This window comes from Camelina sativa, chromosome 2 (genome assembly GCF_030686135.1).
Source record: "Camelina sativa cultivar CO46 ecotype springtype chromosome 2, ASM3068613v1".
In the NCBI taxonomy this organism is placed as follows: Eukaryota; Viridiplantae; Streptophyta; class Magnoliopsida; order Brassicales; family Brassicaceae; genus Camelina; species Camelina sativa.
In genome coordinates this window covers 19,240,283-19,253,429 of record NC_141881.1, presented here as the reverse complement: position 1 = coordinate 19,253,429, position 13,147 = coordinate 19,240,283, and the positions used below count along the sequence as shown (strand labels likewise).

At 34.1% G+C, this 13,147-nt stretch overlaps 3 protein-coding genes across 4 annotated transcripts; 2 read left to right on the top strand and 1 right to left on the bottom strand.

The window, feature by feature from the left end:
* Nucleotides 1-417: 417 nt before the first annotated feature.
* On the top strand, nt 418-3,326 carry LOC104752510 (chaperone protein ClpC1, chloroplastic-like). The gene is made up of 9 exons (XM_087485850.1): nt 418-727; nt 847-962; nt 1,048-1,167; nt 1,245-1,430; nt 1,556-1,777; nt 2,408-2,625; nt 2,717-2,792; nt 2,874-2,963; nt 3,066-3,326. The coding sequence occupies exons 1-9, from the start codon at nt 433-435 to the stop codon at nt 3,309-3,311; spliced, it is 1,569 nt and encodes a 522-aa protein (XP_087341976.1). The 5' UTR covers nt 418-432; the 3' UTR covers nt 3,312-3,326.
* Nucleotides 3,327-8,133: 4,807 nt separating this feature from the next.
* On the bottom strand, nt 8,134-8,997 carry LOC147948861 (uncharacterized). The gene is made up of 2 exons (XM_087468936.1): nt 8,634-8,997; nt 8,134-8,483 (listed from the first exon to the last, which is right to left on the bottom strand). The coding sequence occupies exons 1-2, from the start codon at nt 8,995-8,997 to the stop codon at nt 8,134-8,136; spliced, it is 714 nt and encodes a 237-aa protein (XP_087325062.1).
* Nucleotides 8,998-9,718: 721 nt separating this feature from the next.
* On the top strand, nt 9,719-11,990 carry LOC104725585 (transcription factor bHLH137-like). Of its 2 annotated transcripts, XM_010444265.2 has the most exons (8): nt 9,821-10,262; nt 10,368-10,511; nt 10,607-10,672; nt 10,771-10,839; nt 10,922-11,005; nt 11,118-11,228; nt 11,357-11,483; nt 11,609-11,990. In XM_010444265.2, the coding sequence occupies exons 1-7, from the start codon at nt 9,921-9,923 to the stop codon at nt 11,432-11,434; spliced, it is 894 nt and encodes a 297-aa protein (XP_010442567.1). In that variant the 5' UTR covers nt 9,821-9,920; the 3' UTR covers nt 11,435-11,483; nt 11,609-11,990. The 2 variants fall into 2 exon arrangements, with proteins under 2 accessions (XP_087341951.1, XP_010442567.1); XM_087485825.1 differs by lacking the exon at nt 11,609-11,990 and having other exon boundaries at nt 9,719-10,262; nt 11,357-11,603.
* The last annotated feature ends 1,157 nt before the right edge of the window (nt 11,991-13,147 follow it).

Genomic DNA, 13,147 nt, shown 5'->3' with positions numbered 1-13,147 from the left:
AAGAAATATATGTTAAACATACCAAATCCTGAAAAAATAGTCTGTACTTTTGGTTCTGTTTCTGCTTTCTCCCTGGTAAAGAAGAGGGGCGGTGAATGTAACCGACAATTGGCCAATGGGCCTATAGAAAATGATACTAATTTCAACTTACCAAACCGGAGTGAAAGCATTCCATATTATCTAAATCTACGAGAAAGAGTTAGCGGGGTGTATTTTACTAGGGTTTTTTTAGAAGAAATCTTCGCTCACCACTTGTATTTGACAAAAGACAACAGATCCTCATCTCTGTCATTCCAAGTATGCAACGATTTTCGGGATTACGTGGGAGAAATGCCTTTGACATTCTTGGAAATACCCATCAAGGATTCCTTGTGCGGCAGGCAATGAATGTGTCCAAGGGGGGGGAAAGCTAGCCGGTGTGTCCCAAAAGCAATGTTTGAAAGATTCACTGAGAAAGCTATCAAAGTTATTATGCTTGCTCAGGAGGAAGCTAGAAGACTAGGCCACAATTTTGTGGGAACTGAACAAATTCTTCTAGGTCTCATTGGTGTAGGTACTGGAATTACTGCTAAAGTTTTGAAATCCATGGGGATTAACCTAAAAAATGCACGTGTGGAGGTAGAGAAAATTATTGGAAGGGGCAGTGGCTTTGTTGCTGTTGAGATCCCATTCACTCCTCGTGCCAAGCATGTCCTTGAACTCTCACTAGAGGAAGCTCGCCAACTTGGTAACTTACTCCCTTCCTCTATATAGCAAGTCTTTTGCTTTAGTCTAGAGTCTCTATGTGGATTGATTGTTATGTACGGTACCTATTCCCTTGTGTTAATTTCTTGTGTGAATTATCAGGTCACAACTACATTGCATCCGAGCACCTTTTGCTTGAGTTGCTACGTGAAGGTGAAGGTATTGTAGTTCGTGTCCTTGAGAAGTTAGGTGCTGATCCGAGTAATATTCGCACTCAGGTAAAGTAGTCATCTTATGTAATTAATTAATATTTTTGAAATTTAGATCAAAAACATATAACTTGATTGAATTGGATTGCTATAGGTGATACGCATGGTGGGTGAGAACAATGAGGTAACAGCTAACGTTGGGGGAGAAAGCAGTAACAATAAGATGCAAACTCTTGAAGAGTACGGGACAAACTTGACAAAACTGGCTGAGGAGGTAGCTATTTGTTAACCTGACCGTATGAGATTCTCTTGAAAGAGACTTAAAATCATAATGTTTTCTTTTGACCTTAGGGTAAATTGGACCCAGTTGTTGGAAGGCAGCCGCAAATAGAACGTGTGGTGCAAATTCTTGGCAGGAGAACCAAGAACAACCCTTGTCTTATTGGAGAACCTGGTGTTCGTAAGACCGCTATTGTTGAAGGACTTTTACATCGTATTGCCAGTGGAGATGTTCCTGAAACCACTAAAGGGAAGAAGGTAAGCAACATGAATGTTTGTCCTGTTCTCAATCTTGTTGACAAGTTTGCTTATTTTAAATAAATCAATGCTTACGAGTCAGTATGATCTGATGGTTTTTGCGTTTTCTTTTTGTTTGACTTCAGGTTATAAAACTTGACATGGGTCTTCTAGTTGCTGGAACAAAAGATAGTGGAGAGTTTAAAGAGAGATTAAAAAAGCTTGTGGAGGAAGTAAGACAGAGCGACGAGATAATCTTATTTATCAATGAATTGCATACTTTGATTGGGGATGGAAGAGAAGAAGGTGCAATTGATGTAGCTAACATTTTGAAACCAGCACTCGCTAGAGGTGACATGCAGATGCAGGTAACTTATTCTTTTTGATCTGTTTTACATGACTGTAAGGAAAGCTTATGTTATACATGTGTACTAATGTTGTAATTAGGGATTGTATATTTATCTCTCTCTTATAATGACAATGCTCTGTAGTTTTTGTAATTTTGTTGGATACAATCCAAGTCCCACATCTGAAGTTTGAAAGAACTATCATTAATATATAAAGGCTTAAGGTCAATCTACTAACTGCCAATTGGTTTTTAGTTAGAAGCCCAAGATAAGCTTAAATTTAACATGGTATCAGAGCCCAAGGTTAAAAATTCTGGTGGACCTAGAAAAATGGATATGGATATGCCTCTTGTTAACCCCAGTAATGGGGCCCAAGAAGGGGTTTATCATCGGTCCAAGTGGGATCGGTTCGAGATGGAGTTATCATCTCAAGGAGGCGAGTTAATATTCCACATGTGGTCCTTGGATTGAAGGGGAGATTGTTGGATACAATCCAAGTCCCACATCTGAAGTTTGAAAGAACTATCATTAATATATAAAGGCTTAAGGTCAATCTACTAATTGCCAATTGGTTTTTAGTTAGAAGCCCAAGATAAGCTCAAATTTAACAAATTTACCATCAGTAATTTAACTATTGTGTAACCATGACAGTGCATTGGAGCGACAACGTTAGATGAATACAGAAAGCACATTGAGAAAGACCCTGCATTGGAAAGAAGATTCGAGCCGGTGAACGTACCTGAACCTACTGTGGATGAAACTATTCAAATCCTTAAGGGATTGCGAGAGCGATATGAAATTCACCACAAGCTTCGTTACACTGAATATTCTTTAGTAGCAGCTGCTCAGTTGTCATACCAGTATATAAGGTGGCTGTTCTCGCAGATTACTTGTTAAAGTTTATGCAAGAGACAAGAGTGTCATTAGTATTACTTACATCTGACTCTCCTTTGATTCCAGTGATCGTTTCCTTCCTGACAAGGCAATTGACTTGATTGATGAAGCTGGTTCTCGGGTTCGACTTCGTCATTCACAGGTGTGGTGGAATCACATGCTAGGTGTCTGTTAGTTACCATTTTCATTGTTTGATCATTGTTTAACATGATTGTTTATGCAGGTCCCGGAGGAAGCTTGGGAGCTTGAGAAAGAGCTTAGGGAGATAACAAAGGAGAAGAATGAAGCTGTCCGTGGCCAAGACTTTGAGAAGGTACATCCGTACATATCGTTTGTATTTCACTCATTATATAACGTTTCTTCGCCAATTTAAGGGACAATAAGATGTCTTATGAAATGTAAATTTTCGTTTCAGGCTGGGGCACTTCGGGATAGAGAGATTGAACTTAGAGCTGAGGTATCTGCTATCCAAGCAAAAGGAAAGGAAATGAGCAAAGCAGAGAGTGAGACCGGTGAGGAAGGTCCTATGGTCACGGAGTCAGACATCCAACACATCGTATCTTCATGGACTGGTATTCCCGTAGAGAAAGTATCAACCGATGAGTCTCACCGCCTTCTCAAGATGGAAGAAACTATCGAATCCTCAAGGGGGTCTCTCTGAGGGCGATATGAAATAATTCACTACAAGCTTAGTTACAAAAAGAAGTATTTCATTAAGAAAAAGGTTTAAGATATATTCTCTATTTAAAATATATAATACTAATTACTGTTTTTTAAAAAAATATATATATATTTGACAGTGGTGGCTCTATCCATGATACTCAATTTAAGAATTTTTTTTTTCAAAATTATCACTTTTAATCTGTATTTTAGTTTTTTTTTATATATAAACCGTATAAAAATAATATACAACATTATACACATTTTATACATCCTTTAAAAATTAGAAATATTTTTAAATAACATTTTATACATGCAATTCTTTTTTTCTTTCGTTAGTTTTTCTTTTTGGTTTAGAAAAAAAATTATATATACATATCTAAATATGTTTAATTATTTTTTTAAAAGGAAATTTGTTTGTTTTTTATATGTGTAATTAAGAAATTTGATAGATAGATTTAACAGTTGTTGACACGTATAGTGATCATGTTAACTAAAACAATTTTTGAGTAACCAAATTATATATAATAAAATTGGACTATTGCTGTCGAAAAGGGGTACTCACATACGTTAACATACAATAGTTTAGATTATTACAACAACAATTATCCATAACTCAAAAATTAAATTCAAAATCCAATAGAATACATTGGTAATCATATTGGAACCTAGCTAGCTTAAGGAAAACTGAAATTGATATAACATGGGATTAAGAGAACACGTTTCATAATGAATTTGGTATTAGTGTAGAGGAAAGCGATGTCACATAGTGGAACCTAGCTAGTGCCAGTTGCACAGGTACTATTAGATCTTCGTAGATTTTGCATAGATTCGTGATATGAATGGAAAAAAACAAAGGAGGAGTCGTACCATTACAAAACTCTTATATGAGTTTTAATTTTAATAAATGTCTTTTAGTTATTTTATTGCATTGTAGGCGATGATATTTGATTTAGTAAATGTTAGCTCTCGTATCATGCGGATAGAGACCTCTCTATGTATTTATCGTATATATTGAAATGTACGTTATTAGTCTATCTCTTGGTTGGTTTCTTTTTTATTTAACATAAACAGTTCGATCATAGTGATTCGACTGAAGTGAATATAGACATGCGAATTGTTGTACAAAGTTTTATCTTCTTAATAGCATTTCATCAAGACGTGAAAGTAAAAAAAAAAAATCGAACGAGTAAATTTCAAGTAACAAATGTTTAATTAATGGAGGAAATATATAACACTTCAAATTCTTTTTCAAATCGTTCTTACGTAACTAGTCTCGTGTACTTTTCTTATGATTAAATGTAATCTTGAATATTCAAAAGAGTAGTACAAATAATAGATCAGCGAGCCGCTAATTAAATGCGTTGGATAAAGAATAAAGGTTTTGTGCAAAGTACTTGATTAGAAAAAGAAGCTGGTCGGGGGACTTCTACAAAATAACTACACCTCGGACTTTAGTGAACTCTTTAGCATTCTCACTAGCCTAACTCTATCTAATACGCTTCAACTCATAATGAATTATGTGTTCCAGGCCACGATATATAATGCCATATGGCGTGAACACAACAGAAGAAGACATGGTGAGCTCGCAAGGTCTCCGACGAACCTCATTAAAGACATTGATCAAACGGTGAGGAACAAATTAATCTCCCTTCAAAAGCATGGTTCGAAGAAGCATCAGGATGGGTTGTTTTGTGGTTTGGCTCAAGTTCAAAAGCTATACTTCCTCTGAATTTCAATTATTTTGCCTTTTGTTTTCAGCATATTAGTTAAAGGATGCACATAATGTAAACAAGTTTTTTTTGGTTGAACAAATTTTACATTCATTCCAACAAAAAAAGGCAGAAAGAGAGAGATATTGGTGAAGAAAGTATGATGCCAATAAATGTTTAATTTCCTCATCCGGATGAGATTAACATGCATGAATCATCATGATGTCTAACATATTTATTAATTTACAAGCCTCTTGCGGACCTTTGACGTGAAAAACATGTCAAATACAATACAACCATGCATAGTGCACATCATAATATATAAACTCCATAAACCCCATACAACCATGCGTATATATATATTTAGATGCATTTGGTAGAAAAATGAACTACACTACAAATTAGTTTGTATATATTTTGCAACATTATTGACGAATACAATACTCTTTGAAAGAATGTATTTTTGTTATAGTTGATAATTGTAGATTCGCATTATATTCAGTGCCGTGCCAAGGTCAATAGAGACCTAAGGCAAATAATAAAAATGTAGCTTCTCACATTCCAACTTTGAGAGAAATTTTATCTTATTTTAGTATAAAAAAGGAAATATTGTTCATTTTCAAAATAAATTGCAAAATTTAGTAGCTAATGCAAAGGAAAAATAAACAAAATTTCCATAAATGTAAATGATATGAGTCTTGTTTCCAAAATAAGTCCTATAATATTACATAAAAATGCATGTTCAGCCTAATTTAAGAAAAAATTAGCCTATTATTTATGTAAATTTTGGATGGCCTAAGGCAAATGCCTTTTTTTATATACCTAAGGCACGGCTCTGATTATATTATTAGAAATTATGTGTCATGGCAACAATTAGAAGAAAATATAAAAAATAATAGTACTACTTAATTAAGGACATTGTTGCCCATAAATTTGTGAGGTTAACTATACGTATTTTTCTTTATCGTGAAAGTGTCCGATTTTTATTTTTCTATAAGAGTACCCCGATTATATCGAACAAAAAGGGTATTTATGATTATTTGTCTTCTTTGTATACCCAACGGTATCATGGGATTGGACTGCACACCTTATTTAAAGATTTTTTATTTTTATCTTTTCTTTTGTCTTTTATGAAAGGGGAAATTTCCTATGTCGATCCAAAGTGGGAAACGGACAAAAACATTTATTTTATTTTTTCTTACATAAATAGACAAATATGTATTATGGTATCCACACACATATTATTTGATGAGAAACATCACGCGGCATTACATTTTTAAATCTTAATAGTACAGTATCTAAAATCTAGTCTTTATGTCCGATTAGTTAAACTGTGCATATAGATCTTAGTTCTGTAATATTTTGGACTATAGCTGTGGCGGTACGTTTTGGAATCTCACAAGGTAATATAAAGATCAAAAGTATATGATTGATATAATTGCCTTCTTGTTGTTGTACATGAACTTTTTGATGTATATGTGTTACAGGCCCGACCCTCTTATGAGGTACAACAAGCCTTTGCATTAGGTTACTTCTAAATATAGTTCTTTTAGGGCCACACAAGTCTTGAATGCTTACTTTTGGCTGGTCAACACAAATGCATCAAAATTGGTTTAGTAAACATGTTCATCAAGTTCAACCACGTGGTCGTTCTTTCTTACATTTAATGGGTTTTGTTGATTAACTTTTTAATTGGTACTTTTATTCATTTATTCTTTTCACGTTATGAGCTTATAATTCTTAGTATCAGAATTTTTTTAAAAAAAGTCCAACTAAATGATTGATCATCATTTGTTTAATTTGACTAAATTTTACAACATGGTTTAGTAAAAACCTCTATAAATTAATAAGGTCGGGACCATGAAATTTTATCAATTTATATTCTCTCCAATTTTTTTTACTTGTCGTTTTAGAGCTTTGCACATAAATTAAGAAAATAGATCAATGTTTTGTTATACCCTTTCTTTAATACATTTTCTAATTTTTTCATTGGTCAAAACATTAAAATAGTTGGGATAAAGTTAGTATTTTTACAAAATATATGCATTGAAAACCTAAAACGACAACAAAATTTTTACTTTAGAATGACAACTAAAAAAACCAGAGGGAGTAGAAGTTTTATTTATCGATAAATTAATAATTATTAATTAATTAAATATTAATTTATGAAATTGACGTTCATGAACTTGATGATTTGATTAATAATCTTGGCTATTGTAATAGGATAGATGTCAATAATTTACTAGACTATTCAGGTGAAAATGATACATGTAGAAGTTTATATTTTAGAAGAAATCGCTGGTACTATCTTTCATAGTGATGATGAAATTCAAGAATATATTGCAGTACATTTGGAGCCAAATACACGTAAAGAAGCAATTATCACGTATATAACTCTCTACAATTTTTGGATGTGATTTAAAAGATAACACCAGAAGTTTTGATACAGTCAGAAAGATTAGAGATGAACTCAAACAAGAATGCAAATTCAATAATAAGCAAACAACAATATAATTATATATTTTACTAGATTTCCTTATATATATATATATATATTAGTTTATTTGATTATTAATTTATGATATTGATGAGACTATATTTTTACACTGGATTTCCAAAAAAAATATTATTTTATTATTTTATCGAAATGTGTCATTTTTTACAGCGGCCTAACTTGGGACCAAAAGAATTTATTAATTTATAGCGAATATTAATTTATAAAGGTTCTACTGTACTTGTATCTTGTTATTATTATTATTTTTAATTAACCTTTTAAGGTGTCCTTCAGTATATAAATTATAATTTATTTTTTTTTGTCAACAAGAAAATTAGCTCAAACGAGCCAATTTGGTGGAAAATCGTTTACAAATAAAATATGGTGCGAACTTTCACGCGATTGGCGTGCTAAAGAGTCCGCCCTAACATTAGCATTACGAAAAACATAAACCAAAGAAAAAGAAGAGAACTCCTCCCTGTCTATCTTTTTATGTCGTCTAGATACGGTGCGAAGGTCGGCCATTCGTGAGAAGAAGACACCATCTTCACCAAGTCGGAACAGTCCGTAAGAAACGTCACCTCCCGGAAATCATGTCCAATCATACATCGCATGGCCTACATAAAAGCTTCAACTTCAGCGTGTAGCGGGGAAAGACTGCGCCTGTAATTGGTAGCTCCGAGTAGAGGGGACTCTCGCTGTACAGAAGTACAACACCATCCTGCACCTGAAAACACATCGGACTCCTTCCAGGAGCCGTCAACAAAGTATCGATACCCCGAAAAATCCAAAGGAAGAGAGACAGAACTCCCCCGAGGTGTCCGAGAGGAAGGGGAACTAGCGGATGGACCCTCCAAACCCCCATCCTCCGTCTGAGCTTGAAACCAAGAGGACGCCTCTCCTTCGGCCAACCTCACCACCTCATCCGGATGTTCCTCCCGGTTCTCAAAAACCTTAGCATTCCGTGCTTTTCAAATGTACCACATGAGCCAAGGAAAAAAATCCACCGGGTTGCCCGGGTTATTCCTCCCTAGGAAATGATCCACATTAGCATAAACCGACTCTGTCGGGAAGTTCTGCGGACCCACCGGTACATGGGCCAAGGCTCATGCCTGACCTGCGGGCGGACAGAGAAAAAGAACATGATTAATAGTTTCTTCCTCCGCTCCGCACCGCGAACAAACAATATCACAAGCAACACCACGCCATTTCAGGTTCGCCAAAACCGAAATACAACCAGTAAGAGCTTGCCACATGAAATGTTTCAACTTAGGTGGGCACCGCACTTGCCAAACCCCCGCTAGGAGAGCGGTGATATCTGGCCCTGACCCAGTAGCTTTAAAGGTGCTGGGAACACCCAAGCGCGCTGTGTCGTACCCTGATTTAACCGTATATTTTCCAGACTTTGTAAAGTGCCACCCCAAAGAATCCGCTTGCGAATAACTACTCAAAGGAATAGCCTGAACCAAAGGAACATCCATAGGATTGAAATGCTCGAAGAGTCAATCCCGACGCCAAGTGCGTGTGGAAGGATCAATAAAGTAACTTAAAGAAAGATTAGATTCTGGAGCAGATCCGTTTGATAATGCTGGTCTTGGGGATTGGGCCGAAACCCAGGGATCAGACCATATATCGATGGTATCTCTCGAGCCGACCCTTTTAATAAGTCCTAAATTCACCAAAGAAAAGGCTATCAGCCTTATAAATTATAAGTTTTCTTATCTTTTCAATTTAACCAAGAACATAAAACTCTGAAGAATACAAATTACCTCCAAAACTAAAACTTACTTAAAATTAATATCACTTAATTTGAACCAACCTTTCCTAAAACACTATAAAATAATATGGAGAGAGTAATAAAGTTGGATAAAAAAAAGACAAGGATTCATTACCTTAAAAAACGAAAAAACAAATAGACAAGTATTCCGTGAATTTGCATTGGAAAAAATAAGAACTTGTCTAAGAATTAATGATGAAAGATGATCATCTAGTCACCTAATTTTTGTAAAATCATCATTATCTGCTTAAATTTTAATTTTTACTCTTCCATATGGTTACTCAATGCAATTACTTCAATAAACAATCTTGGTATTTTATATATAGTATCATAAGAGAAATTACCCGCCAAAATGTGGTGATAATCTCTTCACAAATAATTTGTCCAAAAATATAAAATCTTCTTGTCAAATAAAGGGTGTTTTCAATATATGTACGTACAAATTAAATGGTCCCCAAAATAATCTTTCTTCTGTTTCTCCTTGTCTCTTTGAATAGTGAATACAAAAACAATTGCTTATATAAACCATTTCAAGTCCTTCATCTCACTCACACACACACACACACACACACAAAAACACTCTCTATATCGACAAAGATAAAGAAATCAGAAGCTTCCACTCTTAAAATGGCAACTTTCTCTTATTTCCAAAACTACCCTCATTCCCTTCTTGATCCTCTTCTCTTCCCTACACCTAACTCCTCCGTTGATATCACTGGTATAATCGATCAAAATATTCTCCATTCACTACCAAACGTTTCTACAATCGAAGACACTTCCGTGTACCCTTTTCTTGATGAGTATAATGTTGACAAAACCGAAAGCGATAGTTTTAAGAAACAGGCCAACACAACCAAAACCGCAACCACCGGCTCGTCTTCTTGCGACCAGCTGAACAATGGGCCATCGACCACCACCACTAATGGTAAAGTCCGTCGGAGGAAGATCAAAAACGATTCTAACTCTAAGGTGAGTTAAATTAACTTGTAATGTACTGATCATGTATGACACTATGACAGGGTTGTAATTAATAGACAAAAACTTTAATAATTGTTGGGGTGTTTTGTGGATTAGGAAGGAGTAGAGGGAAAAAAAAGAAAAATACAGAGAAGTGAAGTCAAAGAGAAGAGAGGAAGCAAAGAAGAGCCTCCTAAAGATTACATTCACGTTCGAGCTAGAAGAGGCCAAGCTACTGATAGCCACAGCCTTGCTGAGAGGGTATTTTAGTTATTTTCTCTAACTTTTAATTTCTTCATTAATGATGTTTTAGTAAAAGACATTTTAATTAATACTTGCTTAATGTACATATAAAGGTGAGAAGAGAAAAGATAAGTGAGCGGATGAGGACTCTGCAAAAGCTTGTTCCGGGCTGTGATAAGGTTAGCTAGAGACAAGCTATTTTTATTTAGGAATTGATTTAAATTTTATAATATGTCAAGAAAATATTTTTAATCAAATGTGACTTGAAAACGATTAGGTAACAGGGAAGGCCCTCATGTTGGATGAGATTATAAATTATGTTCAGACCTTGCAGAATCAAGTTGAGGTGCATTTTTAAAATATATTTATACCATTTTAGGTTAATTAATATAAAATATATAATGAATATTGTTGTTTTGTATCATTAGTTTCTGTCGATGAAGCTAGCTTCTACTAGTCCGGTGGTCTATGACTTTGGTTCCGACCTTGATGGCCTCATACTTACATCCGAGGTACTTCATCTACATACCATCTCTTAGTCCGGTTAACAATAAACCAGTTTCATGTATCCCGAAAAGCCGGTTATCGATTTTGATCTCAATTAAATATCTTCTTGATGAACAGATGGGATCCCCAGACGTAGGAACGTCTTTAACCAATACAATGTCAACAACTACTCCTATCTTCCCTTCACTATTGGATAATTCTTTAGTAAACACACATGCACAGCTTCAGGTTTTTATTTCTTCTATAAAAGTGGTTATTATTTTCAGATAATAATAGATTAAGGAGAATTATTCAAAGATAGAAAAGAATTGTCAATTATTGAGCATTAATAGATAACGATGTATTGCTTTATTTAGGAAGGGGGAGGAGAAGAAAGAGAGAAGTTTGTAGACAGAAGTGGGTTCAACGACAACAGCTTCTGTTCTTTCCCTTGATTTATTAGTATTTACATGTCCACGACACAAACACAAAAGCCTGCTTTTCGTGAGTTTCTTTCTGGTCTTGTCTCTTCAACTACCTAATTATTGTTTTATACATTTCTCATAATTGTTTAAAAAGCTTGTTACGTTGTGGGTTCGTAATTATTGCTACCGTTATTGGATGTATAGGTTGGTTTTAATCTCCTCCTCCTATATGCACGGATCGAGGGAATAAAATCTACGTAAAACCAGGGTGGTAAAAGTGGATGTGTACTTTATTTGTTCCTTCCTTTTATAGAGTTTAAAGAAAATAAAAGTACTATATTAGGGAGACAAAAGCTCATTTTTCCCCAATTTGGCCCGAGAGTTTCAACATAAATCATTCATAAAAGCAATGGAAAAAGAGAATTATGAGGCAGATGCAAATTTAAATGGACGAGAAAGAGACGTGCAAACGAAGAAGACCTCTCATATAAATTTGATTTTGGTGGGTTTATTCACTCATGCATTAAATATACACTTTGTATTAGTTCTTGTTTTTCCAACAATATTCCTCATTATTTTTGGAAAATGTTAACTTGTATAATCAGCACACTCATGTTATGCGTTCACATACATGAATATAAAATATGCGGGTAAAAAAAAAAATTAAAACATATAAACTTATATATTGATTCTTTTTCTGTCAATTCATATGTTTAGAAAATAATGTCAGGGGAAAAGATTAGATTTTTCTTCCAGAGAACTCTTTTTAATGTACTGTTGAATAGTTTTTGGTCATGCTTTTCTGCTATCACTTGTCACACACACATTGATAACTCCCATTCCTCTGTCTTTTCACAATACATATATGTTACAATAGTTACATACACACTTCTTCTGAGTTTTATTTTTTAGCTTAAAGTATGTCTAATATCTCAAAATTGTTGAAAGAGACTGTATTGTATTGTCAAAGAAAAGAGAAAATAAATAAATTATTTGTGACTATGATATATGCTGTCATTTTCAGAATTAGTTGATACTCTAATAACATTTTCAAGAGGTGGTAAATACAATCTTCAGTTTATTTAATGCTAAGTTGATTGTAGGATTTATTTGTATGCACCTAATTTAAAATAGGCAAGAATCTCAAATAAAATATACATTAATAACCTTTTTTTTAATTATTAATGGGAATAAAGAAAATTTTGTATAATTTTCGCTTCTTGATATATATCCAGGTTTAAATATATAAAAACAAAATTAATTAATTAGACTAATAGATATGATAGATAAAATAATATATAGCCCACCTATGCTACTGAAATGGATAGAAACTTGATACAATCACATAATTCAAGTATCCAAACCCCAAATCATATATCCTCATCTTTGTATTGCTAGGCTCTTTCGTCCAGCTCATCTACACAAATTAAAAAAATCTTCCTACCTGTAGACAATGTAGAAATACTACTTTTTTATAGCGAAATCCATAGTGAAAGAAGAACAAAATTTTTTTTAATAAAACAACGTAGCTCAGTTGGTTATTGGTTTAGGTAATTTCATTGAAGTCATGAGTTCGATATCCATGTCTCACACTTTTTGCTTACATTAAAAAAAAAAAGAAGATGAAGGATAGACAATGTAGCTGAAGAATGGTACGATTGATTTATTGAGACTTCAAGAGTCTAAAAGATATATCAAGACTTCATCTACTAGAATATCATAGTTTAATTTGGATGATGAAAA

Bases quoted from the DNA above. Each gene is read 5' to 3' on its own strand.
- LOC104752510 (XM_087485850.1), top strand. From the start codon at position 433: ATGTTTGAAAGATTCACTGAGAAAGCTATCAAAGTTATTATGCTTGCT. The intron at 963-1,047 runs GTAAAGTAGTCA...GGATTGCTATAG, and splicing joins CGAGTAATATTCGCACTCAG to GTGATACGCATGGTGGGTGA. The intron at 1,778-2,407 runs GTAACTTATTCT...TAACCATGACAG, and splicing joins GAGGTGACATGCAGATGCAG to TGCATTGGAGCGACAACGTT.
- LOC147948861 (XM_087468936.1), bottom strand. From the start codon at position 8,997: ATGGATGTTCCTTTGGTTCAGGCTATTCCTTTGAGTAGTTATTCGCAA. The intron at 8,484-8,633 runs GTCAGGCATGAG...ACATTTGAAAAG, and splicing joins TTTTCTCTGTCCGCCCGCAG to CACGGAATGCTAAGGTTTTT.
- LOC104725585 (XM_087485825.1), top strand. From the start codon at position 9,741: ATGGTCCCCAAAATAATCTTTCTTCTGTTTCTCCTTGTCTCTTTGAAT. The intron at 10,263-10,367 runs GTGAGTTAAATT...TTTGTGGATTAG, and splicing joins AAAACGATTCTAACTCTAAG to GAAGGAGTAGAGGGAAAAAA. The intron at 10,512-10,606 runs GTATTTTAGTTA...GTACATATAAAG, and splicing joins GCCACAGCCTTGCTGAGAGG to GTGAGAAGAGAAAAGATAAG.